General features: G+C 44.9%; 1 protein-coding gene across 1 annotated transcript in view; it reads right to left on the bottom strand.

The window, feature by feature from the left end:
- Positions 1-26,420, bottom strand: part of ric8b (RIC8 guanine nucleotide exchange factor B) — a 56,645-nt gene that overhangs the window by 14,511 nt on the left and 15,714 nt on the right. The window contains exons 4-7 of the mRNA XM_052030658.1: positions 23,360-23,454; positions 4,561-4,711; positions 3,567-3,662; positions 52-196 (exon numbers count right to left, since the gene is read on the bottom strand). Coding sequence (XP_051886618.1) covers positions 52-196; positions 3,567-3,662; positions 4,561-4,711; positions 23,360-23,454 — 487 coding nt within the window. The remainder of the gene's footprint in view (positions 1-51; positions 197-3,566; positions 3,663-4,560; positions 4,712-23,359; positions 23,455-26,420) is intronic.

Below are 26,420 nucleotides of genomic sequence, written 5' to 3'. Positions count from 1 at the left end.
TTCATTCCCCAGGTGACTGCACAACAGAGGCAGGAATCTCTCGAAGCTCACCACTCTCCTTGCACAGAACGAACAGGAACTCTGCCGCAGTATGTTTCACTCCCGTGTCGATGTGCGTCATGAGGCGAACCAACTTATTCCGAAGAGTGGTGCCAACTTCAGGGCGGTTCTTTACATCTTTTAAAGGGGGCAGGACCTGGGAGTGAACAATCAGCAAACAGCTGATAAAGATACACACATTTCTGCTTCTCAGGTGGGGGGGGGGGGGGGGTGGATTTGACATGCCACAGGACAAGATTAAAAACCTTAACTCGCTCTGTAATATTTAACTGCAGGTCAGTGGGTAATGGATAGGTCAAACAGTTGAAATTAAATCAAACATTGAAAATGTACAATATAACTTGCATTTATGCCATTAGCACAATACATCTCAAATGTGCAAAGTCCTTCCACACAGAAGAGCGGTTCCTGATGCAGCTTGGAGAATTGTAGGCAAACTGTAGCAAACTCTGAATTTCCTTCCTGCTCCTTTGGCTGCATCTTCCTGTCTCAGTGACATTGCCGTCTGCTGTTGTCTAACTGGCCATCAGCAGATGCTCAGCAAGTGGTTTATGGGGGCTTCTGCCATGCCAACCATGTTGGTTTGCGCATGATTAACGGGACCTCTCACATCATAGTTCGACACACATTTAACCACTTGAACTCCTAGGAAGTCTGAAACATGCGGCAAGTATCAGCTCAGCCAAGTTACAAATGCTGTCATACTGGATCTATTTCAGCTCAGCCTAGGGTAAAGAGAGCAACGATAGGAAGGTGTCTGTCAGTCCCAAACAAGTGGAGAAAAAGAAATTCCAGTTTACCCAGAAAAGGTCACAGTGACTTGACAGAGGTGTACAAGATGATAAGAGGCATAGATCGAGTGGACAGTCAGAGACTTTTTCCCAGGGCGACAATGGCTAACACGAGGGGGGCATAATTTTAAGGTGATTGTTGGGAGGTATCGGGGGGATGTCAGAGGCAAGTTTTTGTACACAGAGAGTGGTGGGTGCATGGAACGCACTGCTGGCAGAGGTGGTGGGGGCAGGTACATTGGGGACCTTTAAGAGACTCTTAGATAGACACATGTATGATAGAAAAATGGAGGGCTATGTGGGAGGGAAGGGTTAGATAGATCTTAGAGCAGGATGTCAGCACGACATTGTGGGCTGAAGGGCCTGTACTGCGCTGTAGTGTTCTATATTCTAACTTCTCCTTCAATTACACTTGCTCATTTTCTCCACTGAGACTGTGTGGCTATCGGAACTTGCACCATCCCAACCTATACCTGTCCCTTGTGAGATACGTGGAACAGTCCTTGTTTCCGTTCCGCTCAGGACCTCTTCCTCAACTCTTTTTCTGGTCCATTGATGACCATTGGCGCAGCTACCTGCACTCAGACACATCATGCACTCACCTTGTCATCGTGTACTGCTGACTCTTCTCCACCTCCTCGGTCTTTATCTCAGGGGATAGTTCAGTCACCAATACCTTCGCATTTCTTCCAATCTATTTATTGCATTTTGGGTGTCTGCTTTGTAAAGCACCTTTGCTTAGTCCACAAGGATGGCCTTGAACTTCCAGTTGCCTGCCACTTTAATTCTCTTTACTTCTCCTACTTTGACCCATCTGTCTGTGGCCCCTACATTGTTCAAAGATGTCCAATGTAAGGTCCAGGAACTTCACCTCAGCTTCCATCTGAGCTCGTTCCAACTTTTGGGACTCAACATCAAATTCAATAATTTCAGATAACTTTCTTTCCTTGTCTGTAATGTTAACTCAGTGCCCCTCTCTAATGACACTGCCTTCCTGCATCCTCCTTTAGGTCTCCAGTTCAGCAACAGCTCTGATCTGCATTTCACAGCTTTAACATTTCCCCTTGTTTTTACACTCTCGATCCATCTCATTAACCTATTAACCAAATGGCCCCAGGAAGGAGATAGAGAGCCTAGTGACATGACAACAACCTTCCCCTCAATGTCAGCAAAACAAAAGAGCTGGTCATTGACTACAGGAAGGGGGGCGGTGTACATGCTCCTGTCTACATCAACGGTGCTGAGGTCGAGAGGGTTGAGAGCTTCATGTTCTGAGGAGTGAACATCGCCAATAGCCTGTCCTGGTCCAACCACGTAGATGCCATGGCCAAGAAAGCTCACCAGCGTCTCTACTTCCTCAGGAGGCTAAAGAAATTTGGCATGTCCCCTTGGACCCTCACTAATTTTTATCGATGCACCATAGAAAGCATCCTATCTGGATGCATCACGGCTTGGTATGGCAACTGCTCTGCCCGGGACCGCAAGAAACTGCAGAGAGTTGTGGACACAGCTCAGCACATCACAGAAACCAGCCTCCCCTCCGTGTACTCTGTCTACACTTCTCGCTGCCTCGGCAAAGCAGCTGACATAACCAAAGACCCCACCCACCCTGGACATTCTCTCTTCTCCCCCCTCCCATCGGGCAGAAGATACAAAAGCCTGAAAGCACGTACCACCAGGCTCAAGGACAGCTTCTGTCTTGCTATTATAAGACTATTGAACAGTTGCTAGTACAATAAGGTGGACTCTTGATCTCACAATCTACCTCGTTGTGACCTTGCACCTTATTGTCTGCCTGCACTTTCTCTGTAGCTGTGACACTTTATTCTGCATTCTGTTATCGTTTCCCCTTGTACTACCTCAATGCACTGATGTGATGAAATGATCTCTATGGATGGCATGCAGAACAACGTTTTTCACTGTACCTCGGTACATGTGACAGTAATAATAATAATAAACCAATAAACAATGGAATCACCTCAGCTAACCTGGTCTCACACAATGGGAGATATTCCCTTTGTCCTCTCCATCCTCTCCCAACTTCTCTCCTACTTAAAACTAACTTGTTTGCTAACTTTCCCATTTCAGATGAACAGTTTTCATTATGAAACATTAACACCATTTCTTTTTCCAAGATGCTGTCGGACTTGCTGATTGTTTTAGCATTTGAATGGATAAAAAAGCAGGGCCATGGATACCAGCTCAGTACAAGGAGCATAGTGACGATGTAAGCCATACCAAGGAGTTCTTGTGTAGCAATATGTTTAAAACAATAGCCAGCATGGAGTTAGAATGAGGAAGATCCAATCTTACAAATCTCCTTGACTTTGAGAATGTCATAAAACTTTCACCATTAATTTTAGCTAAGATATAATTTACTTGGGTAAAGTCCACTCTGAAAATTAATAATTGTACTGAAATCCACTGAGATTTGGCAGAGAATGTGAATTTACGTGAAAATTAGAAAAAAGAAATGGGGAAGGCAGTGGACAGAGTAATTGCTACATTTTTTTAAGACAAATGGTCACCTTCTGGTTTTACAGAGCGTTGATCAGAAATTGTATTTTACCAGTTGGCTTTAAAATAGTTTTACCAAAGTTAATTCAAATTCTGGTAATCAATGCTCCAGAGGCACTTATACAATTGAAATATTTCTCAATGCCTCTGTGAAAGAATCAAATCATTTACTTTCTGATATATTTTTAAAGTCCTTACCCTTGAACGGATATATTTTCTCATATCTTTGTGGATCCTGCAACATTCTGTCAAAACGCTTAAAACTGGAGTCAATCCTTCTTTTAAATTGGTCCCCTATCAAACATGAGGGTACAAGTAAACAAATTAACTTTTTTTTAATTGGTTAGATAAGAAGTTCATCATATGCCTGACATTTCCCGCTGGTTGTTAGGGCCTCGAGATCCTACAGGATCAGGCCATGCAGCTAAGGATCACACCCTGGCTGCCTTGCTACTACAAGGCCTCTTTGCTTTAGGTCCTAATGAAGGACCACTTACTCTGAGTAATTACATTTTCTCCTGCATTCTTCCTCAACTCCCATCCTCAGCCCTGCACCCCCTGTGGCTGACATTGGAGACCGTTTGAGAAAGAGGGAGCCAAGTTTCACCACTTTAAGCAACCTGAATAACAAACTTCATTTCATGTCATTTTCCCATGAAAAGGCGGAAGGAAATAGCAGAGAAAGATTATTTCTCCCTCCTCCTGCCCTCGGGAATCGCAAAGGACAAATTGAATGTGGTGATACTCCCCATGTAAACCTGTCACAATGTAAGTACATTCTCCTGACTCAAGTGGCACTGTGACACTACCACTGGTGTATGCAATCACAGCAGCTGAGTTTGCAGTGATTTTATACATTATCCATTTTAAGTGTGATTGCAGGTATTTATAAAGGATGGAAATTTGGTGCAAACAGGATTTTTGTCACAATATCTATCATTAAAACAAAAAGACAGATGAAAGACTGCTTACAAAATTCCTACTGAACTCAACTAAATGACAGTGGCAATTAGCAATGCCTGTTAAGAAAAACATTTGTAAATTGAAATTACAGCAAATGACCCCGATGAAGTGAAGACTTGCAAGGAGCATATCTGAACCCAGCCCGGGAACCTCTCCCGCAGCACCAGCGTAACTCACAACATCACTAAATACAGCTGGATTTTAACACACAAAACTGGTGGTGCCTTACCCTATCTATTCTCTTTTCCATAAAAGCTAGCAAAACCTCAACTGCGTCCATCTTCTTCCCATTGTAATCAATTGCTCCACATTCGATGTCTGGGCTGAAGAGGAGATCGAGGCTTGACACTGGAATGTTGTTCAAAAGATTGATTGTGTGACTGAAAGAAAATTAAAAGTTTGAATGCTCCCTTGGCTTAGCTTCATCAAAAAGTGCACACAGCAAGAGAAAACAAACTAAACTCAGCTCAAATATTCAACCCTCACCACTTTTACTAGAGGTCTAGAAAACAATGTAAGAACTGATCCACATTTCAATACTCATTCAATTTAATTATTTAACTAGTATTTGCATGTATTTGAAGCCAAGCAGAAATATTCTTGGTGACTGGTTGCAGCTCACGGACCCTGCCATTGAGGTTGGTCAGCAGACAGCTTCATCATAAATGGGCATTATGAAAGCAGCTTTCTGTAACACATTAACCTCACCGGGTTGTGAGCACTCCCACAACCCTGCTCTACCAACTTCATAGCATTATTGTTCACAGGATTCACTGTAAAGTGCTCAAAGACTCCAAGAGACGCAGTTAGATCGGTCCTTCTGGCACGCTGCACACCAAATGGGACTTCTGGAGACAAAGGCAAGGTTGGCAAGCACAGGGGTTGAAACTCTTGGCCAGAATCTCACCTCTACAATACTGCACAAACAGTCCAGTCAGTCCAACTGGATACAGCTCATTATGCTGCTCACAGCCACAAACATATCAACTTTCTTTCACCACTAAATGTTCGCTATGGCAGTGGGGTAACCCATCGAATTTAGGAAGTTGGCTTTTTGTTACTGAACAACTTCAACTGTGGCGACCTGACCCTTGACCATTACTTTACACTGGGCACCACACTGACTGTGAAAGTGATGAACGGCAGAAAACTGTAGAAAAACAACTGCAGAAAAAGTTCAGGTGATGGTAAAACATGAGCAAAAACATTCAACACTGATTGCATGGTGTGGAGCTGGTAGAGGTGCTGCCTTACAGTTCCAGCAGTCCAGGTTTAATCTGGGCCACCAATGCTGGCTGTGCAGAGTTTGCACGTTCTCCCCCCGGAGCTCTGCTTTGCTCCCAAAGACATGTGGGTCAGTGGGTTAATTGGCTGCTGTAAGTTGGCCTTAGTGTGTCGGTGGGTGGTAGACTCTGGGGGAGTTGATAACAACTCAGGAAGAATAAAAAGGGATGAACGTAAGATTAAAATAAATTGGTGGTCAGTGTAGACTTGCTGGGCTGAAGAGCCTGTTTTTGGGCTGCAGGACTCCACAATGTCAAAACCACTCCCAGTTGCCAAAAAATTACAACCCTGGGTGTTTTCAATGTTTCACAATCTCCACATAATAAATGCAGATAAAGATACTGACTGGCCAAAGGTCTATCTGCCCATCCCTCGAAGGAATCAGCCCACTGGGACTTTGCCTTCCTTCAGCCGTGGGTCTTGTTTCCATGTAGTGCAGGAGCTCAGGGACACTCATTGTGGAACATTGTGGAACCAGCTGAGGTAAGCACACACAATCTGCACGTGTGACCTCCAGTTACTCCGTGCCTTTCCTCTTTCTGTTGCCATTGTCACCAATGAGTAATGGTACTTAACGCAATCGTTAGGATCCTGCATTCTGTACCAGTGAACACATTAAATCAGGCTCTTCCCTCTTCAGCCATTCCCCCTCACCTGCTCATTCCTCAGAGACTGTACTGCCCCCATTCCAGCAGCCTATCTGCCAGCCCCTGTCAAGTTGCTCACTCTGCCACTTCCCATTAATCGCATCCTCATCCCCCTCCTCTGATTGGCCATTTCCACCACAGACAACATGTAGTGGATGGCGTCGCCCACATTCACCTCTGGCTTCTCTTCTTAGGCATGTAATCCATTCCCCATCAAAGAGCTTTCAATCCTCAACCAAGTTCTGAATTATTAATGAGTAACACTAGAAATACTAGTTATGTTAGTATCACTAAAGAATCACTAAAGTGTTTTTTCCCCATAAACCAGGCAAAATCGGAGATCAATTACATGAGAGGTACACTCCTAGATACAGACTTGTATTAGTTCTGTGTTCCACTTTACGTGCTATGAATAAAGAAACAAAAGGTCCTGCAGCACAGACAGTCTGCAGCCTGACTCTGTGAGCACTTGGTAGGACACTTGCTAGGGGTGGAGGTACACAGTCAGAAGCATTCATTGACTGGGACTTAGATGGGAAAGGTCCAATGCAGGCAAACAGAATTAGTGTTGATAGGCATCACTGTTGCATGAACAGAGTGGGCCAAAGGGGCCCGTTTCTGTGCTGTATGATTCTGTTATTCTGGTTCTTAGACACAGCTCTCAACAACAGTTACACAATGTGGTCAAACTTGTTTTGTTCCTCTTACCTAATGCTAGCTCCAGGAATTTGTGCGGAAGGAACCTGATTTGCTAAATGTCTTCTGATTTTACACGAGCGAGGTGATGTTGGGTCTGGAATTGGCCCCTTGTTCTTGCATAAACTGAGGTCTCCTTTTATGCAGCAAATGCAAAAGAGATTCTACAACACCTTGAAACATCATTTTATGGATCACTGTGTTTCAGTTATTCTTTTCAGTAAAAGATCCCTGACTTTCTGATCTCTGTCACTCTGCTGACAGTTTTATTTGCAGAAGAGGGTATGAAATTCCTTAGCTTCCACCAAGTCTGCCACCATACACAGGTCTACACAAAGCCATTAGCATTCTTCCCCTAGGAGGTAGAAATGCACACTGGTATTGAGCATATATGAGCCCTTATTGCACCCTAGACAGCCCATTAATCATCCTTGGATGACACTCACCCCCTCAGCTCTCAGCCCCCTCCTGACCAATACACTGAATGAAGCTCTCGACACTCCCAGCCACTTCTCACAATGAGTGTACACTGACACAAATCACTAGCTGGTCACATTCAGCTTACTAACTCACAGCTTTAATGCATTATGAGAGAGGGAGCTTCTTACATACAGTCCTCCCCGGATTTCTTCAGATTAAACCAGTGGTAGTTTGGGAGCTATTTAATTAAAAGAGAATCCAATATGTTGTTATCTTTTAAAATGTCAGCTTTTGTGTTGCTGTTATTCCCAGCATGTGTTATGAAGATGAGGCAGTGCTGGACATATAATTCTTTAAACAAAATCAAATAATCAGTGAGCCAGGGCTGGAAAAGAAATGTGAGAGTATATTTAAAAATTCCTGATCCAGGGTAACCCAATTACTAATCATATTCCTGTTTGAATGCGTTGCAATATACTGTTTAAAGCACTTGACATATGTTGTACATTTTGCAATCTGATTAACAGCATAAAAAAAATCAGACCGCAGAATATACAAAGTTCTTTAACTTTATTCAATTCTGCAGCTAATCTAAGATATCATAAGCAAGATTAAAATATAAAGGAACGTAGTGTAGAATATCAGGGTGATTGAAAAGATTAATAAAAAGTCAAAAAGTGTGAGGAATTGATGATTATATGACCATGTTGTGGCATTCCACAGATCCTGGCAGAGAACGGATTAATGTTCGAGCTTGCGTGATTATCCCTGGCTTCAACAATGAGAACAGATAGTCAGAGTCCTCTTCCCAGGGTGGAAATGTCAAATACTAGAGGGCATAGGATTAAGGTGAGAGGGGGAAAGTTTAAAGGAGATTTTGAGGCAATTTTTTTAACATAGAGGTGGGTGCCTGGAACGCATTACCAGGGGAGGTGGTGGAAGCAGATACAATAGCAATGTTTAAGAGGTATTTAGACAGACACATGAACAGGCAGGGAGTGGAGGGATACGGACCACATGCAGGCAGATGGGATTGGGTTAGACATCATGGTCGGCACAGACTGTGGGCTGAAGGGCCTGTTCCTGTGCTGTACTGTTCTAGGTTCTATCACATGAAGGCGGGGAAAGAATGTGTGTGCTGGACAGTATTGCTGACAGGTAGGTTCAAAGGAGAAAGGGCCAGAGAAGAAAAGGTCACAGTAACTGTGAGAGAAAGTTACATCAGGGAGGGATCAGGCATCTGATGGCCAAACTTATCCTGGATCAATTTGCTCCAGGAATTATCCTCAGAGGAAGGTTGGAATCTCTCACAACATTTTGTAAACATCTAGCCATGCCCTTAGGCAGAGAAAGTTCCTGACCAAATGCTGGTAAATGGGATTAGTATAGAAGAGTACTTGACGGTGGGCTGACAGGCCTGTTTCTGTGCTCTGTAACTCCGTGACTGTCTGGATATTGAACACATGGAAAGGTTTAGATTTCCTCACGGTAAAATAAAAAGTGGAGATCAAGAACTTTGACAAATTGAGAATGAAACAGTGGGCTTTGCTCTGGTTGCTACCTGACATAAAGGAAAAGATGGGAAGTAAAAGCAGAAATCTGCACAAGGCTCCCAACCACTCCTGTATTGGCATTAGTGACCAGAGGAAAATATATTCCGAAGGGGAAATGGAAGGTGTCTGCTGGACAGAGGAAGGTGAGACAAAGGGAATGTCCCATTTCTTTCAGTTCTTTGAAGAGAAATTACCGGGACTTTGAACGAGACGCAGGAGTTTTCAAAAGAGGTGCGTCTCTGTGCTTGCTGTTCATTTTCAGTGAGCAGGATCCTTAAAGAGGTGCATTTGCATATCGTTAGTAATAATTGGCTAATTAGCTAACCAGCAGCAGCCAATAAAAAGAAGCTAGGGTTAAGTGGAGCAGCCATCTTGGAGCGGAGCGGGTTCTGAGCCTTCGGCAGTTTGCATAATGCTATTACAGAGCCAGCGACCTGGGTTCAATTCCTGCCGCTGTCTGTAAGGAGTTTGTACATTCTTCCTTTAACTGTGTGGGTTTCCTCCGGGTGCTCCGGTTTCCTCCCACGTTCCAAAGACGTAAAGGTTAGGAAGTTGTGGGCATGCTATGTTGGCGTCGGAAGTGTGACGACACTTGCGGGCTGCCCCCAGAACACTCTACGCAAAAGACGTATTTCACTGTGTGTTTCGATGTGCATGTGACTAATACAGAAATCTTATCTCTTAAGTGACCTTGGTGAGGGGAGTGCGAGCAGCTCTTTTAAAAAAGGGATTCAGTAATAAGGCACAGGTAAGAACAGGTAAGGTCTTTATTTTGTTGTCTGTAAATCCTTAGTCCTTGATTCAGTATAGGCAGGATGGCAGTTAGGGCAGCGGAATGCTCCTCGTGTAAGATGTGGGATGTCAGGGAACTTCAGCAACTCCCTGATGACTACAACTGCAGGAAGTGCACACAGCTGCAGCTCCTGACTGACCAGGTCAAGGAACTGGAGCTGGAGTTGGATGTACTCAGGACCATCTGGGAAGCTGAAAACTTCACAGATGAGACTTTTATTGAGGTGGTCACACCCAGGGTACAGGCTTCAGATAGATGGGAGACCACCAGAAGTAAGGGGAATAAGCAGTCAATGCAGGGTTTCCCTGTGGCCATACCCCTCAGCAACAAGTATACCCCTTTGGATACTGCTGGGGGGGGGGGGGGGGGGGGGGGGGGGGGGGGAGATGACCTATCAGGGCACAGCAGCAGCAGCCAGGTCAGTGGCACTGTGGCTGGCTCTATGGCTCAGCAGGGAAGGGTAAAGTCAGGCAAAGCAATAGTGATAGAAGACTCGATTGTTAGGGGGACAGACAGGAGATTCTGTGGCTGCGAAAGAGACACCAGGTTGGTGCATTGCCTCTTAGATGCTAGGGTCGAGGATGTCTCGGAGTGGCTGCAGAACACTCTCAAGGGGGAGAGTGAGCAGCCAGAGGTCATGGTGCAAGTTGGCACCAATGACATAGGTAGAAAGGGGGAAGAGGTCCTGTGCAGTGAGCATAAGGAGTTAGAAAAGATGCTGAAGAGCAGGACCTCCAAGGTAGTAATCTCTGGATGAATGAGTTGCTGAGGTACTGGGGCAGGGTTTCAGGTTCTTGGATCATACAAGAAGGACTGGTTGCACCTCAACCAGAGGGGAACCAATATCCTGGCCAGGAGGTTTGCGAGTGCTACTTGGGAGGGTTTAAACTAGTTTGGTCGGGGGATCGTGTCTATTACTTTGCTCCACTTTCTGACCTGGTGCCCTGGGACACGATGGGATGGACAGTCTGAAGTGTGTGCATTTGAATGCCAGGGGTATTATGGGCAAGAGTGATGAACAGAGCATGGATCAGTACATGGAACGATGATGTTGTGGCCTTGGTTGAGAAAGGGACAGGAATGGGTGCTTAATGTTCCAGGGTTTCGATATTTTAGAAAGGGTAGAGAGGAAGGTAAAACGGAGAATGTCAGGACCCAGTTATTTTCCAGGTAGCGAGGGCCGTGAGGGCAAGAAGTGGGACTCTCGGTCTCTAGTGCACAGCTAAAGTGGTGACAATGGATGCAGGGTCAGTGGTGTGTTCTTCCTGCCAGATGTGGGAGATCTCATCTCTGTGACAGCTACATCTGCAGAAGGTGCATCCAGCTGCAGCTCCTTACAGACCGTGTTAGGGAACTAGAGCTGCAGCTGGATCACCTTTGGCTCATACGGGAGAATGAGGAGTTCATAGATAAAAGCTACAGGGAGGTAGCCACACCTAAGTTGCAGGAGGCAGGTCACTGGGTGACTGTCAGGAGAGGGGAAGGGAATAGGCAGATAGTGCAGAGTACCCCTGTGGCCGTTCCCCTCAATAACAGGTATACCGCTTTGGACACTGTTGGGGGGGGTCAAACTACCAATGGGCAGGTTGCTGGCACTGAGTCTGGCTCTGTGGCTCAAGGGAAGGGGGGAGAATAGGAGAGCAATAGTGATAGGGGACTCTACAGTTAGGGGAGCAGACAGGAGGTTCTGTGGACGTGAAAGAGACTCCCAGCTGGTATGTTGCCTCCCGGGTGCCAGGGTCAGGGACGTCTCAGATCAGGTCCACAGCATTCTAAAGGGCAAGGGTAAGCAGCCAGAAGTCATGGTACACATGGGTACCAATGACATAGGTAGGAAAAAGGATGAGGTCCTGAATGTGGGGAACTAGGTAGGAAGCTGAAAAGCAGGACCTCCAGGGTAGTAATCTCTTGATTGCTGTCTGTGCCAGTGAGGGTAAGAACAGGTTAATTTGGTGGATGAATGTGTGGCTGAGAAATTGGTGCAGGGGGCAGGGTTTCAGATTTGTGGATCATTGGGATCTCTTCTGCAGAAGGTATGACCTGTACAAAAGGGACGGGTTACACCTGAACTGGAGGGAGACCATATCCCTGCAGGCAGGTTTGCTACCGCTGTTGCACAAGGTTTAAACTAGTTTGGGGTTGGGGGGGGGGGGGGGAGCCCGAGTGATAGGTGAGAGGATGGGGCTGTTGGTGTACAGGTTGATGCAGTGTGTAGAGAGACTGTGAGGAAGGATAGGCATTTGATTGGGCGAAATTGCAGTCAGTTGCAGGGGTTGAAGTGGGTCTATTTTAATGCAAGAAGTATCAGGAACAAGGGTAATAAACTTAGAGCATGGGTCAGTACATGGAACTATGATGTTGTGGCCATTACAGAGACCTGGCTGTCACAAGGACAGGATTGGCTGCTGGATGTTCTAGGGTTTAGAAGTTCCATAAGAGACAGGGAGGGAGGTAAAAGAGGTGGGAGGGTAGCATTGCTAATCAGGGATAGTATCACAGCTGCAGAAAGGGAAGACGTCCTGGAGGGATCGTCCACCGAGTCAGTGGGGTGGAAGTCAGAAACAGGAAGGGAGCAATCACTCTATTGAGAGTATTGTATAGACCCCCAATAGCAACAGAGATACTGAGGAACAAATCAGGAGGCAGATTTTGGAAATGTGCAAAAATAACAGGGTTGTTGACATGGGTGATTTCAACATCCCTAATATTGATTGGCACCTCCTTAGTGCAAAAGATTTGGATGGGGCAGAATTTGTTAGGTGTGTCCAGGAAGGATTCCTGACACAATATGTAGACAGGCCGACTAGAGGAGAGGCCATTCTGGATCTGGTACGAGGCAATGAATCTGGTCAGGTGACAGATCTCTCGGTGGGTGAGCATTTCGGAGACAGTGACCCCAACTCCGTGACCTTTACCCTTGCCTTGGAGAAGGATAGGAGCAGATGGTAAGGGAAAGTATTTAATTGGGGGAGGGGGAATCATGATGCTATTAGGCAGGAACTTGGGAGTGTAAATTGGGAGCAGATGTACTCGGGGAAATGCACAATGGAAATGTGGAGGTTGTTTGGAGATCACTTGTCCCATTGAGGCAGGAAAAGGATGGTAGGGTGAAGGAACCATGGTTGACAAGAGATGTGGAATATCTAGTGAAAAGGAAGAAAGAAGCTTATTTAAGGTTCAGGAAGCAAGGATCAGACAGGGCTCCAGAGAATTACAAGGTAGCCAGGAAGGAGCTTAAGAATGGAGAGCTGGAAGGGGGCATGAGAAGGCCTTAGTGAGTAGGATTAAGGAAAACCCCAAGGCGTTCTACTTGTATGTGAAGAACAAGAGGATGACTAGAATGAAGGTAGGACCAATTAGGGATAGAGGAGGAAGCATATGCCTGGAGTTGGAAGAGGTAGGGGAGGTCCTTAATGAATACTTTGCTTCAGTATTCACCTGTAAGAGAGACCTTGACATTTGTGAGGACAGCGTAAAACAGTCTGATAAGCTAGAAGATGTCGATGTTAAGGAGGATATGCTGGAACTTTGGAAAAACATTAGGATAGTTAAGTCCCCATGGCCGGACGGGATATATCCCAGGATACTACGGGAAAAGAGGGAATAGATTTCTGAGACTTTGGCGATGATCTTTGCATCCTCACTGGTCATAGGAGTAGTACCAGATGATTGGAGGGTGGCAAATGTTATTCCTTTGTTCAAGAAAGGGAGTAGGGATAACGCTGGGAATTATAGACCAGTGAGTCTTACTTCAGTGGTGGGCAAATTATTGGAAAAGATTCTTAGGGACAGGATTTATGAGCATTTGGAGGAGCATAGTCTGATTGGGGACAGTCAACATGGCTTTGTCAGGGGCAGGTCATGCCTCATGAGCCTGTGAATTCTCTGAGGATGTGACAAAATACATTGATGAAGGTAGAGCAGTGGATATGCTGTATATGGACTTTAGTAAGGCATTTGATAAGGTTCCCCTTGATGGGCTCATTCAGAATGTGGGGAGGCATGGATTCAGGGAAACTTATCTGTGTGGATTCAGAATTGGCTCGCCCATAGAAGGCAGAGGGTGATTGTAGATGGAGCATATTCTGCCTGGAGGTCATTGACGAGCAATGTTCTGCAGGGATCTGTTCTGGGACCCCTGCTCTATGTGATTTTTATAAATGACTTGGATGAGGATGTGGAAGGGTGGGTTAATAAGTCTGCAGATGACACGAAGGTTGGTGGTGTTGAGGATAGTGTAGAAGGTTGTTGGGGGTTATAACTGGACATTGATAGGATGCAAAGCTGGGCTGAGAAGTGGCAGATGGAGTTCAACCCGGAAAAGTTCGAAGTGATTCACTTTGGAAGGTCGAATTTGAAGGCAGAATACAGGGTGGAGGAACAGAGGGATCTTGGAGTCCAAGTCCATAGATCCCTCGAAGTTGCCACACAAGTTGATAGGGTTGTTAAGAAGGCGTATGGCGTGTCGCCTTCATTAGTCAGGGGATTGAGTTCAAGAGCCGTGAGGTAACATTGCAGCTCTATAAAACCCTGGTTAGACCACACATAGAATATTGTGTTCAGTTCTGGTCACTTCACTATAGGAAGGATGTGGAAAGGATACAGAGGAGATTTACCAGGATGCTGCCTGTATTGGAGAGCATGTCTTATGAGGATAGGTTGAGTGAGCTAGGGCTTTTCTCTTTGGAGAGAAGGAGGATGGGAGGTGACCTGATAGAGGTGTACAAGATGATAAGAGGCATAGATTGCGTGGACAGCCAGTGACTTTTTCTTAGGGTGGAAGTGACTAACATGAGGGGTCATAATTTTAAAGTGATTGGAGGAAAGTAGAGGGGAGGTATCAGAGGTGAGTTTTTTTTTACACACAGAGAGTTGTGGGTGCGTGGAATGCGCTGCTAGGGGTGCTGGTAGAGGCACATACATTGGGCACATTTAAGAGACTTTTAGATAGGCGTATGGATGATAGAAAAATGGAGGGGTTTGTGGGAGGGAATGATTAGATTGATCTTAGAGTAGGCTGAAAGATCGGCACAACATCATGGGCCAAAGGGCCTGTACTGTGCTGTAATGTTCTATGTTAACCACCCTATCAACTTGCATGGCAGCTTTGAAGGATCTATGGACTTGGACCCAAGATCCTTCTGTTTCCCCTCACTGCTCAGAATCCAGCCAATAGCCTTGTACTCTGCCTTCATGTTCATTCTTCCAAAGTGTATCACTTCACACCTTTCTGGATTGAACTCCATCTGCCACTTCTCTGCCTAACTCTGCATCCCATCTATATCCTGTTGTAACCTATGACAACCTTCTACACTATCCATAACACCAGCAACGTTCGTGTCATCCGCAAACTTACTAAGCCACCCCTCCAATTCCTCATCCAAGTCATTTATAAAAATCACAAAGAGCAGGGGTCCCAGAACAGATCCCTGTGGAACACCACTGGTCACCGACCTCCAGGCAGAATATTCTCCATCTACTACTACCCTCTGCCTTCTGTGGCCAAGCCAATTCCGAATCCTCACAGCCAAGTCTCCATAGATCCCATGCCTCATGACTTTCTGGATGAGCCTACCATGGGGAACCTTGTCAAATGCTTTACTGAAGTCCATATACACCACCTCCACCGCTCTACCTTCATCTATTTGTTTTGTCACCTCCTCGAAAAACTCAATTAAGCTTGAGGCACGACCTGCCACTCACAAAGCCATGTTGACTATCCCTAATAAGAGTATGCTTCTCCAAACACTCTCAAATCCTGTCCCTAAGAATCCTCTCCAATAGCTTGCCCACCACTGATGTAAGACTTACTGGTCTATAATTCCCAGGATTATCCCTATCTTTAACAATGGAATAACAATCGCCATCATCTAATCCTCTGTTACCACTCCTGTGACCAGGGAGGATGCAAATATCATTGTCAATGCCCCAGCAATCTCTTCCCTCGCTTCCCGTAGTAACCTGGAGTGTATCACATCCGGCCCCGCGTATTGATCTATTCTAATGTTTTTCAGAAGCTCCAACACTACTTTTTTCTCCAGCCATTAGCCTGTTCTATGCTGACCTCACATTCATCAAAGTCTCTCTCCCTAGTGAACAATGAAGCAAAGTATTCATTGAGGACCTCCCCTACCTCCTCCACCTCCAGGCACATTTTTCCCCCTTTATCCCTGAGCGGTCCTACCCTCATTCTGGTCATCCTCCTGTTCCTCACGTATGTATGGAATACCTTGCAAGAGCCCTACCTAATATTTGCTTCCTAAAGCTCTAGTATGCTTCCATCTTCATCTTGACTAAATGTTTCACCTCTCTTGTCAACTATGGTTCCTCTACCCAACCATCCTTTCCCTGTCTCAGTGGGACAAACCTATCCCGAAGTGGTCCCTAAACAGCCTCCACATTTCTTCTGTGCATTTCCCTGAGAACATCTGTTCCCAATTTCTGCTCCCAAGATCCTGCCTAATACCATCGTAATTAGCTGTCCCCCAATTAAAAACTTTCCTTTATCGTTTGCTCCTACCTCTGTCCGTGGCTATGCGAAAGGTCAGGGAGTTGTGATCACTATCTCTGAAATCATTGCATCATAGCTATGTAGACCTGGGTTCAATCCCTGGGGTGCTGTCTGTGTGGAGTTTGCAGGACAAATCCAAACCAGCTAATTATGACCCAAGTTAGTTTATTCTCAATCATCAGCAGAGGGTATTGTTGACAGAGTAAACAAGCAGAAATTATTCTCCAATAAACATGGATCAAAGAACTGAATGTCAGAAGTGAGGTGAGAGTGACTGCCCTTGATATCAGGGCAACATTTGACTGAGTATGGCATCAAGGCATCCTGGTAAAACTGTTCAGTGAACATCAGAGGGAAAACACTCCGGTGGGACTTGCTGTTGGAGTAACCCAGGCAAGTGACTGCTGTTCCATTAATGACTTTTCTGGTCTGAAGTGAGGATGTCCACCGATGGTTGGACAATTCCCTTCACAATCCTCAGCAACGGAAGCAGCCTGTGTATGCAGCAAGGCCTGAACAACATTCAGATATAGGCTGATGTGGCAAGTAACATTCATAAGAACATAAGAAATAGGAGCAGGTGTAGGTCATCTGGCCCGTCGAGCCTGCTCCACCATTCAATAAGATCAAGGCTGATCTGGCCATGGACTCAGATCCACCTACCTGCCTTTTCCCCATAATCTTAATTCCCCTACTATGCAAAAATCTAACTGTGTCTTAAATATATTTAATGAGGTAGCTTCTATTGCTTCCCTGGGCAGAGAATTCCATGGATTCACTACTCTCTGGGAAAAGCAGTTCCTCCTCATCTCCATCCTAAATATACTCCTCCGAATCTTGAGGCTATGTCCCCTAGTTCTAGTCTCACCTATCAGTGGAAATAACCTTCCTGCCTCTATCTTGTCTATCCCTTTCATAATTTTATATGCTTCTATAAGATCCCCCCTCATTCTTCTGAATTCCAGTGAGTATAGTCCCAGGCGTCTCAATCTCTCCTCATAGGCTAACCCCTTCATCTCCAGAATTAACCTGGTGAACCTCCTTTGCACCACCTCCAAAGCCAGTACATCTTTTCATGCCACAAAAGTGCCAGGCAATGGCCACTTCCAACAAGAGAGAGTCTAACTACCCGCCCTTGACCTTCAGTGGCATTAACTGACTCTATCAATATCCTTAGCGTCACAGAAACTTAACTGGATCAGCCACATAAGTACCATGCCCTCAACAACAGGTCAGAGACTAGGCACCCTGCAGTGAGTGACCCATCTCCTGATACCCCAGTGCCTTTCCTCTATTTGCACGACAAGTCTGGAGAGTATACTCATTTAGCCTCTTGCCCAAAGGAGTAAAGTGCCAACAACTGTCAAGAACCCTAACACCATCCAGGACAAAATAGCCCATCTGAGTGGCACCTCATCAACCAACCTAAATATTCATTCCCTCCATCACAGGTGCACAGTGCTGCAGTGTGCACCATCCACAAAACACATTCTCCCTGAGTTTGCACGTTCTCCCTGAGTTTGCATTGGTTTCCTCCAGATGCTCTGGGTTCCTCCCACATTCCAAAATTGAGTGGGTTAATTGGCCACTGTAAATTGCCCTCCCATGTGTAGCTGAGCAGTAGAATCTGGGGGAAGTTGGTGGGAATGAGGGGAGAACAGGATGGGTTAGGGTAGGATTAGTGTAAACATGGGTGCTCAGTGGTCAACATGGACTCAGTGGGCCGACGGGCCTTTCTCTGTGCTGTATCTGGCTCTCGGTTGAGTTTTTTGAGGAGGTTACAAAGGAGACTGATGAAGGCAGGGCAGTAGATGTTGTCCGTACGGACTTTAGTAAGGCATTTGACAGGGTGATGTATTTCGCCAAGTCACAGAGGGGGGGTAGTAAATATACAGGAAATGAACAGAGACCTTGGGGTCTAAGTCCACGGTTCCCTGACAGTGGCAACACAGGTTGATAGGTGGTGAAGAAGGCAGATGGCAGGCTTGCCTTCACAGTTCAGGGTACAGAATACAAGAGTTGGAATGTTGGGTAACTTTACAAACTTTGGTCAGACCACACTCGGAGCACTGTGTGCATTTCTGGTTGCCACACCATAGGAAGGATGTGGTTGTGCTGGAGAGGGTGCAGAGGAGATTCACCAGGATGTTGTTTGGACTGGAGGACTGTGGTTTTGGGGAGAGGTTGGATATTGGAGAAAATCAACATGTTTTAGAACACAGAACAGTATAGCAGATGCACAGGCCCTTTGGCCCACCATGTCTGTGCCAACCATGATGCCAATTTAAACTAATCCCATCTGCCTGCACATGTTTGTGCCCCTCCACTCCCTGCCTGTTCACGTGCCTGTCTAAATGCCTCTTAAACATTGCTGTCGTATCTGCTTCCACCACCACCCCTGGCTGCGCCTTCTAAGCACTCACCACTCTCTGTGTAAAGAACTTTCCTCACACAACCCCTTTAAACAAGGTAAACTCAAAAGGGGAAGAATTTTTTTTCCTTCAGAGCACTGTGACTATTGGAAATTTCTTCCTCAAAGGGCAGTGGAAACTGAGTCTTTGAATATTTTTTAAGACAAAGGTGGATTGAGATTCCTGATCAGCAAGATGATGAGAGGTTACCAGAGGAAAGCAGGAATGTGGAGCTGAGGTTAGAATTAGATCAGCTATGATTTTATCGAATGGTAGATTAGGCTTGTTGGGCCAAGTGGCCTTCTCCTGTTTCTAATTTGTATGAAGATCTGTTCTCAAGTTACGCTGAGCATATCCAAGTTGTTAAAGGATGAAATAATAGAATTACTGACGACATGACATAGGAATAAGAATTGAATTGCACTTCTTGATGTTGTGAGGATAACCTTAGAATCAGAGGATGAGAGAAGGGTTGGGTACTGCCTCAGAAGCAGAGTTGAAAACTTTTATTGCACTGTGCCTGTACTCTGTGACTAAGTACTTGGACTTGTAGGGACACTGCACTTTGCTGATGTACTGTTGCTGTTTGATGCTGTGGGAGATAATGCTCTAGCAAGTAACACCCAATCAACAGCGATGGTGAGACTGTTTTGCTCTCCTTATTTAACAAAGAATATAATGAAGAAACAATGCAGACTAGGTTCACTACACTGATTCCTAGGATGATGGAGTTGCATTATGACGAGAGGTTAAGTAAACAGGGTGTATACCTTTTGGAGTCTAGAAGGAAAAGAGCCGATCTTATTGAAACATAAATAAGATATCTTTGTTACTCGCATGTACATCAAAACACACAATGAAATACATCTTTTAAGTAGTATGTCCTGGGGGCAGCCCGCAAGTGTCGCCACGCTTCCGGCGCCAACATAACATGCCCACAACTTCCTAACCCGTACACCTTTGGAATGTGGGAGGAAACCAGAGCACCTGGAGGAAACCCACGCAGACACGGGGAGAACGTACAAACTCCTTACAGACAGTGGCCAGAATTGAACCCGGGTCGCTAGCGCTGTAATAGTGTTACGCTAACCACTACACTACCGTGCAGGGGTTTGACAGGGTAGTAGCTGACAGAATTTTTCTACTGGTACAAGAATCTAGAACTAGGGTCACAACTGCAGGATAAAGGGTCATGCACTTAAGACTGAAATGAAAGGAATTTCTTCTCTCAGAGCATTCCAAATCTTTGGAATTTCCCAGCTGTCTATGGATATTGTGTCATTACGTATATTCATGACAGAGGTAGATAGATTTTGGTCTTTGGCATAGAGTCACAGAGTCATACAGCAGAGTCAGTCAGCTCGTCCATGCTGACTGTGTTGCCCAGCGAGCTAGTCCATCTGCCTCCATTTGGCCCATAGCCCTCTAAACCTCTCCTATCCATGTACATATCTAGACAGCTTTTATACATTGCTGATGTGCCACTGTTTCTGGCAGCTCATTCCAAATACGCACTACCCTTGGCGTAAAGAAGCTGCCCCTGATGTCACTTCTAAATCTCTCGCTTCTGTTCGTAAACCTCTGCCCTCTTGCTTTTAGCACCCCCTCCCTGGGGAAAAGACTGTGTGCTTTCACCCTGACTATGCCCCTCATTATCTTGTATATCTCTGTCAGGTCACCGCTCAATCTCCTACGTTCCAGGGAATAAAGTCCTAGTCTACGCAACCTCTCCTTGTAACTCAGGCCCCCAAGTCCAGCCAACATCCTGGGAAATCTTTTCTGCACTTATTCTAGTTTAATAATATCTTTCCTGTAACAGGGGGACCAAAACTGTAGACAGTGCTCCAAGTGCAGCCTCACCATCTTGTATAGCTGCAACATAACTTCCCAACTCCTGTACTCGGTGCCCTGACTGATGAAGGCCAGCGTGCCAAACGCCTTCTTCACCACCCTGTCTACCTGAGAAGCTGCTTTCAGTGAATTATGCACTCCTAGGTCCCTCTGTTTCATAACACTCCCTTGGGCCCTACCACTCACTGTATGAGTCCTACCCTGGTTTGATCTTCCAAAATGCAATACCTCACATTTATCTGGACTGAAAGCCATCTGTCAATCCTCAGCCCACAGACCCAGCTGATGAAGATTCCCCTGTAATTTTTTATAACCTTCTACACTGTCTACAACACCACCTATTTTAGTATCATCCACAGACTTACTAACCAGGCCTTGTACATTCAATCCAAACCGTTTATTAAATTACAAACAACAAAGGTCCCAGCATTGACCCCTGTGGCACACCACAGACACAGGCCTCCAGTCTGAGAAACAACCCTCGACCATCACCCTCTGAGCCAATTATGAATCCAATCCACTATCACCCCTGGATTCCACGCGATCTAACCTTGCAGACTAGCTTATCATGAAGGACCTTGTCAAAGGCCTTGCTAAAGTCCATATAGACAACAGCCACTACCCTACCCTCATCTACCCTCTTGGTTACCTCCTTGAAGAACTCCAAGAGATTTGTCAGACACAACTTCCCACACACAAAGCCGCTGACTGTCCCGAATCAGACCCTGTTTCTCCAATTATTGGTAGATCCTGTCCCTCAGAATCCCCTCCAGCAATTTACCCACCACCCATATCAGACTCACTGGCCTGTAGTTTCCTGGCTTGTTTTTCCTACCCTTTTTAAACAATGGCACCACATTAGCCACTCTCCAGTCCTCCGGAACCTCACCTGTGGCCAGAGATGAAGCAAAAATCTCTGCAAGGGCCTCCACAATTTCTTCTCCAGCTTCCCACAAGGTCTGAGAATGCACCAGGTCAGGCCATGGAATTTATCTACCTTAACGCACTTTAAGGCCTCCAATACCTCCTCCCTGCTAATCCGTATGTGGTCCAAGGCATCGCCACTCATTTCCCCCATTTCCTTAGCTCCCATCATTTTCTCTACAGTAAAAACTGAGGAGTTTTGGTAAAACGTTGGGGGAAGGAAGGGTGATGGTTACTAATTACTGGTCTTTTTCTTTTTGACAGAGTACCTTAGTACAGGACTTCAAAGTAAACCATAAAGCTTTACAAAGTTGGAACATCTATCTGGCCCACATAACCAGATTTATTCAATTTCACAACTCGTCTTGGTGTGTTTGACGTCACAACCAATGGCCCAAAGCACCATAGATCTCCTACACAAGGCAAGATTCTATAAGATTCTATGACTCAATGATTGATGACCTTTTATGGCTTTGATTTTTTTCAGCACATGCACAAATGGTCTGCTAGTTATACGCACATGTAATGTTCTCTTAAAAGGGCAGCATTGTGACATTTCTGACCTATTCCAAGCTGTCACAAGTCACTAATGAATCACAAGTCTCTCTGTAACAAATTGCTGTGCATACTTGGTAAAATCCCCTCTCCTCTTCACCCTCCTAATCCCCTTCAGCACACACACAAAGCACATCCGTTCACATTCTGTATTACAACTGTGAATTCCCATCCAAGTCCTACAGGTTTCCCAAAGATGTTGAGCTCCTTGCCACAAATCCAGCACAATCCACAGAGGTTGTAAACAACTTTGATCAAATATCTTTAGGGAGATTATCAATACTGTCTCATTAATTAAGAAACTGCAGCCTTACATTATTAGATTCTAAAACCACTACTGAACAGGTAGATTATCTTACACTTCTTGTAACATTTAATGAATGGTAAAAATATATTACACAATCAAAACTTTAACACTGCCTGTTTCATGAAAGTAGATAACTGGCAAAAAATACAACTAGTTTATTGTCGTCCAAGGGGACGGATCCATGGTACATGATACCAATCACACAGCTGGCAGGTTCAAAGTTACAGAAATAATTGCAAAACAAAAGTAGGCAATAAATGAAGCCTTGCCAGAATCGGCCACACCCTGGACACAGAGCAGGCAACATAATAAGCAATTACTTTACCTAATGATCTCTAAACCTGGCAAAAGCTGCACTTCCTGAAAATGCAGTTAATTATACACTGGTTTTAAGCTTCCTGATTCTTGTGATAATTATTTCAGACCTGTACCTAAGAATAAGTTAATACCAGTTTCATCCCTGATTTTATTTCTGCTCAAAGTTGATAAATGAGGAGAGTGTAGGGGAAGAAAAGGAGGGTGGGCTGTCAGTAGGAAGATGAAGTGGGGTGTTAGACAAAGAAACAAGTGGGGAGATGTGGTGGAAAGGGGAGTGTCTGGCAGTACAGTGGCACAGCTAGTAAAGCCACCACCTCACAGCTCCAGTGACACAGGTTCAATCCTGACCTTCGGTGCTGTTATGTGGAGATTGCATGTTCTCCATATCCACTAGGATATCCCCTGGGTACCCTGGTTTCCTCCCACATACAAAGACATCTGAGTTAGTTGGCCATTTTAAATTGCCCTTAGTGTACAGGTGAGTGGTAATCTGCAGGCAGTTGATGGAAATATGGGGATTGCAAATGGTTGCTAGACGGTCCGTGTAGACTCAGTGGGCTGAAGGGCTCGTTTTCATGCCGTTTGACTCTATGACTGGACACAACCCCCTTGAGAGATAATTTTTTGCCCCACCTCATTTTAAATGGGTGACCCCCTTTATTTCTAAACGGAGACCCCTATTTCTAGGATCTCCCATGAGAAGAAGTATCCTCTCCATGACTCTAGGTCTTAGAGATTGTTATAGACAGTGTACTCACCTGTGAAATTCTTCAGTTTTATCTTCAGTCTGGGTGTTTATCAACAAACAGTGGCAGAGAATGGCAGTGAGGTATCTGTACTGGTGGACATGATCCTACCAGAGAGAAATATATGTTAATGAAATGTTTAGCCAGTCTACAATAATAAAGTTCTGATATGGGACTGATATTAAGACCAGGACTTCCTATGGCTAACCTATTGAGGGAAACCAAATATCTTTGACAACTCTTGTTCCCTTTTTAGCAGTGTCCTCTATTTGGTGCTTCTTGTGGGAGTGAGCGTCCATCATTGGGTGTTGACCAGAGGGCCTGAGCTGCAGCATTTCCTTTGCTGTGTCTTCCTAAGGCATAAGGCAGCCTTTTGGTCTCCTCCCCAAAGTTCATTCAGACTAAAACATGCTTCCAGCTGCCTTTCCAGCAAGCGTCAATCCACCAGTCAGCTTATCTGCAATCGGAAAGAATACTAGAGACCAGTGAACCATATACCCCACTATACACATCTATACACCTCAACTGATTTTATTTCCCTGGGACCTCGGTACTTCTTGTAGCATTATAACGGCATAGGGCTAAGTTACTAGTTTAGTATCCAGAGATCTGGAGATAGACATTTGAATCCAACCACGACAGTCAGAACTAAATAAAAATTAATACATGCCCTCCATGTCTGGCAAGTTATCTCCCAGAAAAGCAATCCTTGGTTAACAAAGGAGCTAAAGGATAATGTTAAACTGAAAACTAGAGCATACATAGCACAGGCTAGTGGTAGATCATAGGACTGGGAAGTTTTTAAGATCCAGCATCAGAAGACCAAAAAACTTATAAGGGAGAAAATGAATTTTGAAGGAAACTTACATGTAGTATAAAAATAATGTTTCCATCAATATATAAATAGGAAGAGGGCAGCTAAGGAAAATATGGGGCTTCTAGAGAAGAAGACTGGTAAATTAATAACAGCAAACAAAGAAATGGCACACATGTTAAATGAATATTTTGCAGTCTTCTCCATACAAGACTTTGCTGATATCCCTAAGACATCAGATGGGCTAATTCCAAATAACATGGTAGAACTTACAAAAATCCAAATCAGAAGGGATAAGGTATTGGAGAAACTCAGGGAGCTAAAGATGGACAAGTTGCCAGGACTCGATGGACTGCACGCATGAATCACAAAAGGTTAGCAGGCAGGTCCAACAAGTAGTTAAGGCGGCAAACAGCATTTTGGCCTTCATTGCAAAGGGGTTGGAGTTTAAGAATTGGGAGGTTGTGTTCCAGTTGTACAGGGTGTTGGTGAGGTCACACCTGGAATACTGAGAATAGTTTTGGTCCCTTTACCTTAAAAACAAGGATACAGTAACATTGAAGGTGGTCCAAAGGAGATTCGCCAGGGTAACTCCTGGGATGAGAGGGTTGTCTTATCAAGAGAGCCTAAATAGTTTGAGTATTTTTTTCCAGAGAAGCCACCTGACCTGCCGAGTATTTCTAGAAATCTCTTTTATATCGAATTTCCAACAACTACAGTGTTTTGCACCTTGCTGTTCTGGCATTATTTTCCCCCTCTTCTCTGCCCTCATTTATCACCTCCTAATTGTACCTTCTCCAGAGCAATCATCTGCCATAAACAAGCCTCCAGCACCCTCCTCAGCCCTTCCACACTCTTTCCGTCATTCACCCCTCTTGGTTTCTACCCTCTCCCAGACATTCCCCTTCATCTCTCCACTGCTCATGCTTCTCAAAAGTATAAAACTTAGTCATTTTCCAGCTTTCCTCATACTGATGAATGCTCATTAACCCAAAATGTTAAGTTGGCTTCTCTCTCCACAGATGCTGCCTGACTTGCTGGATATTTCCAGCAACCTTTGCTTTCAGAATCATCCCACATCATGGAATCTGCTCCATCCACCAAACACTGAGTTGCACTAAACCTACACTAATCCCTTTTTAACTTTCACTAACCCCACATTTCTGTCAATGGCCCCAAGATTCAACTACACACTGGCGCAATTGACAGTGGCCAATTAACCTACCGACTCGCATCTTTAGCAAGTGGGAGGGAAGCGGAGAATCTGGGGGAGCATGTAAACTCCATACAGACAGCACCAGAGGTCAGGATTGAACACGGGTCACTAGAGCTCTGAGGCAGCAGCTCTACTAGTTGCACGACTGTGTAGCCCCCCATTTATTTTATTATTTTGCCTCCTGCTGGTGCACCAATTTTGGATTCAATTTACCACTCTCCCATTGGATTTTACTTTTATTTTGTCAAAAGCCTGATAAATGGAAAATGGAGTTCAAGCTGGTGAAGTTGAGTTAATGCAATTGGGGAAAGAAATTAAGGCAAATGCTAACCCTAATGAATAAGCAATAAATAGTAGAGCACTGAAATGTGTAAAAGATAAGAGGGATCGGAGTGTAATTCCAGTACATAAGATGGTAAACAAGCAAATGGGACACTGCCTTTATTGACTAAGGCATGGAATTTAAGATCAGAAAGATGATGCTAGAACTGTATAAAACGTTAGTTACGTCCTTGCTCTGGTCACAAGAGGGAGTGCAGAGGAATTCTACAGTGACATAGGAATAGAGAATTTTGATTATGAGGAGAGATTGGCCACCCTGTGGTTGCTTCCTTTGGCATAGGGAAGTTGAGGGGAGATTTAATCAAGATGTGTAAAATTATGAGAGGTTTGGACAGAGTGAATATGAAGTATCCATTTCTCAAGGGAGAGATCAATAATTAGGGGGTGGATAATTAATAATAGAGGGAAGTTGAGGAAAAACTGTCCACCCACAGAGCATCAGGCACCTCAAACTCACTACCTAAGGAACGGTGGAAGCAGAACAGAACCATAGAAACCTACAGCACAAAAAACAGGCCATTTGGCCCTTCTAGTCTGTGTCGAAACTTTATTCCACTAGTCCCATTGACCTGCACCCAGTCCATAACCCTCCAGACCTCTCCCGTCCATGTATCTATCCAATTTATTCTTAAAACGTAAGAGTGAGCCCTCATTTACCACATCAGATGGCAACCTGTTCCACACTCGCACCACTCTCTGAG

Source organism: Pristis pectinata, chromosome 15, assembly GCF_009764475.1.
Source record: "Pristis pectinata isolate sPriPec2 chromosome 15, sPriPec2.1.pri, whole genome shotgun sequence".
Taxonomy (NCBI): Eukaryota; Metazoa; Chordata; class Chondrichthyes; order Rhinopristiformes; family Pristidae; genus Pristis; species Pristis pectinata.
Note: the sequence above shows the minus strand (reverse complement) of the source record. Positions and strands in the feature narration are given on the sequence as shown.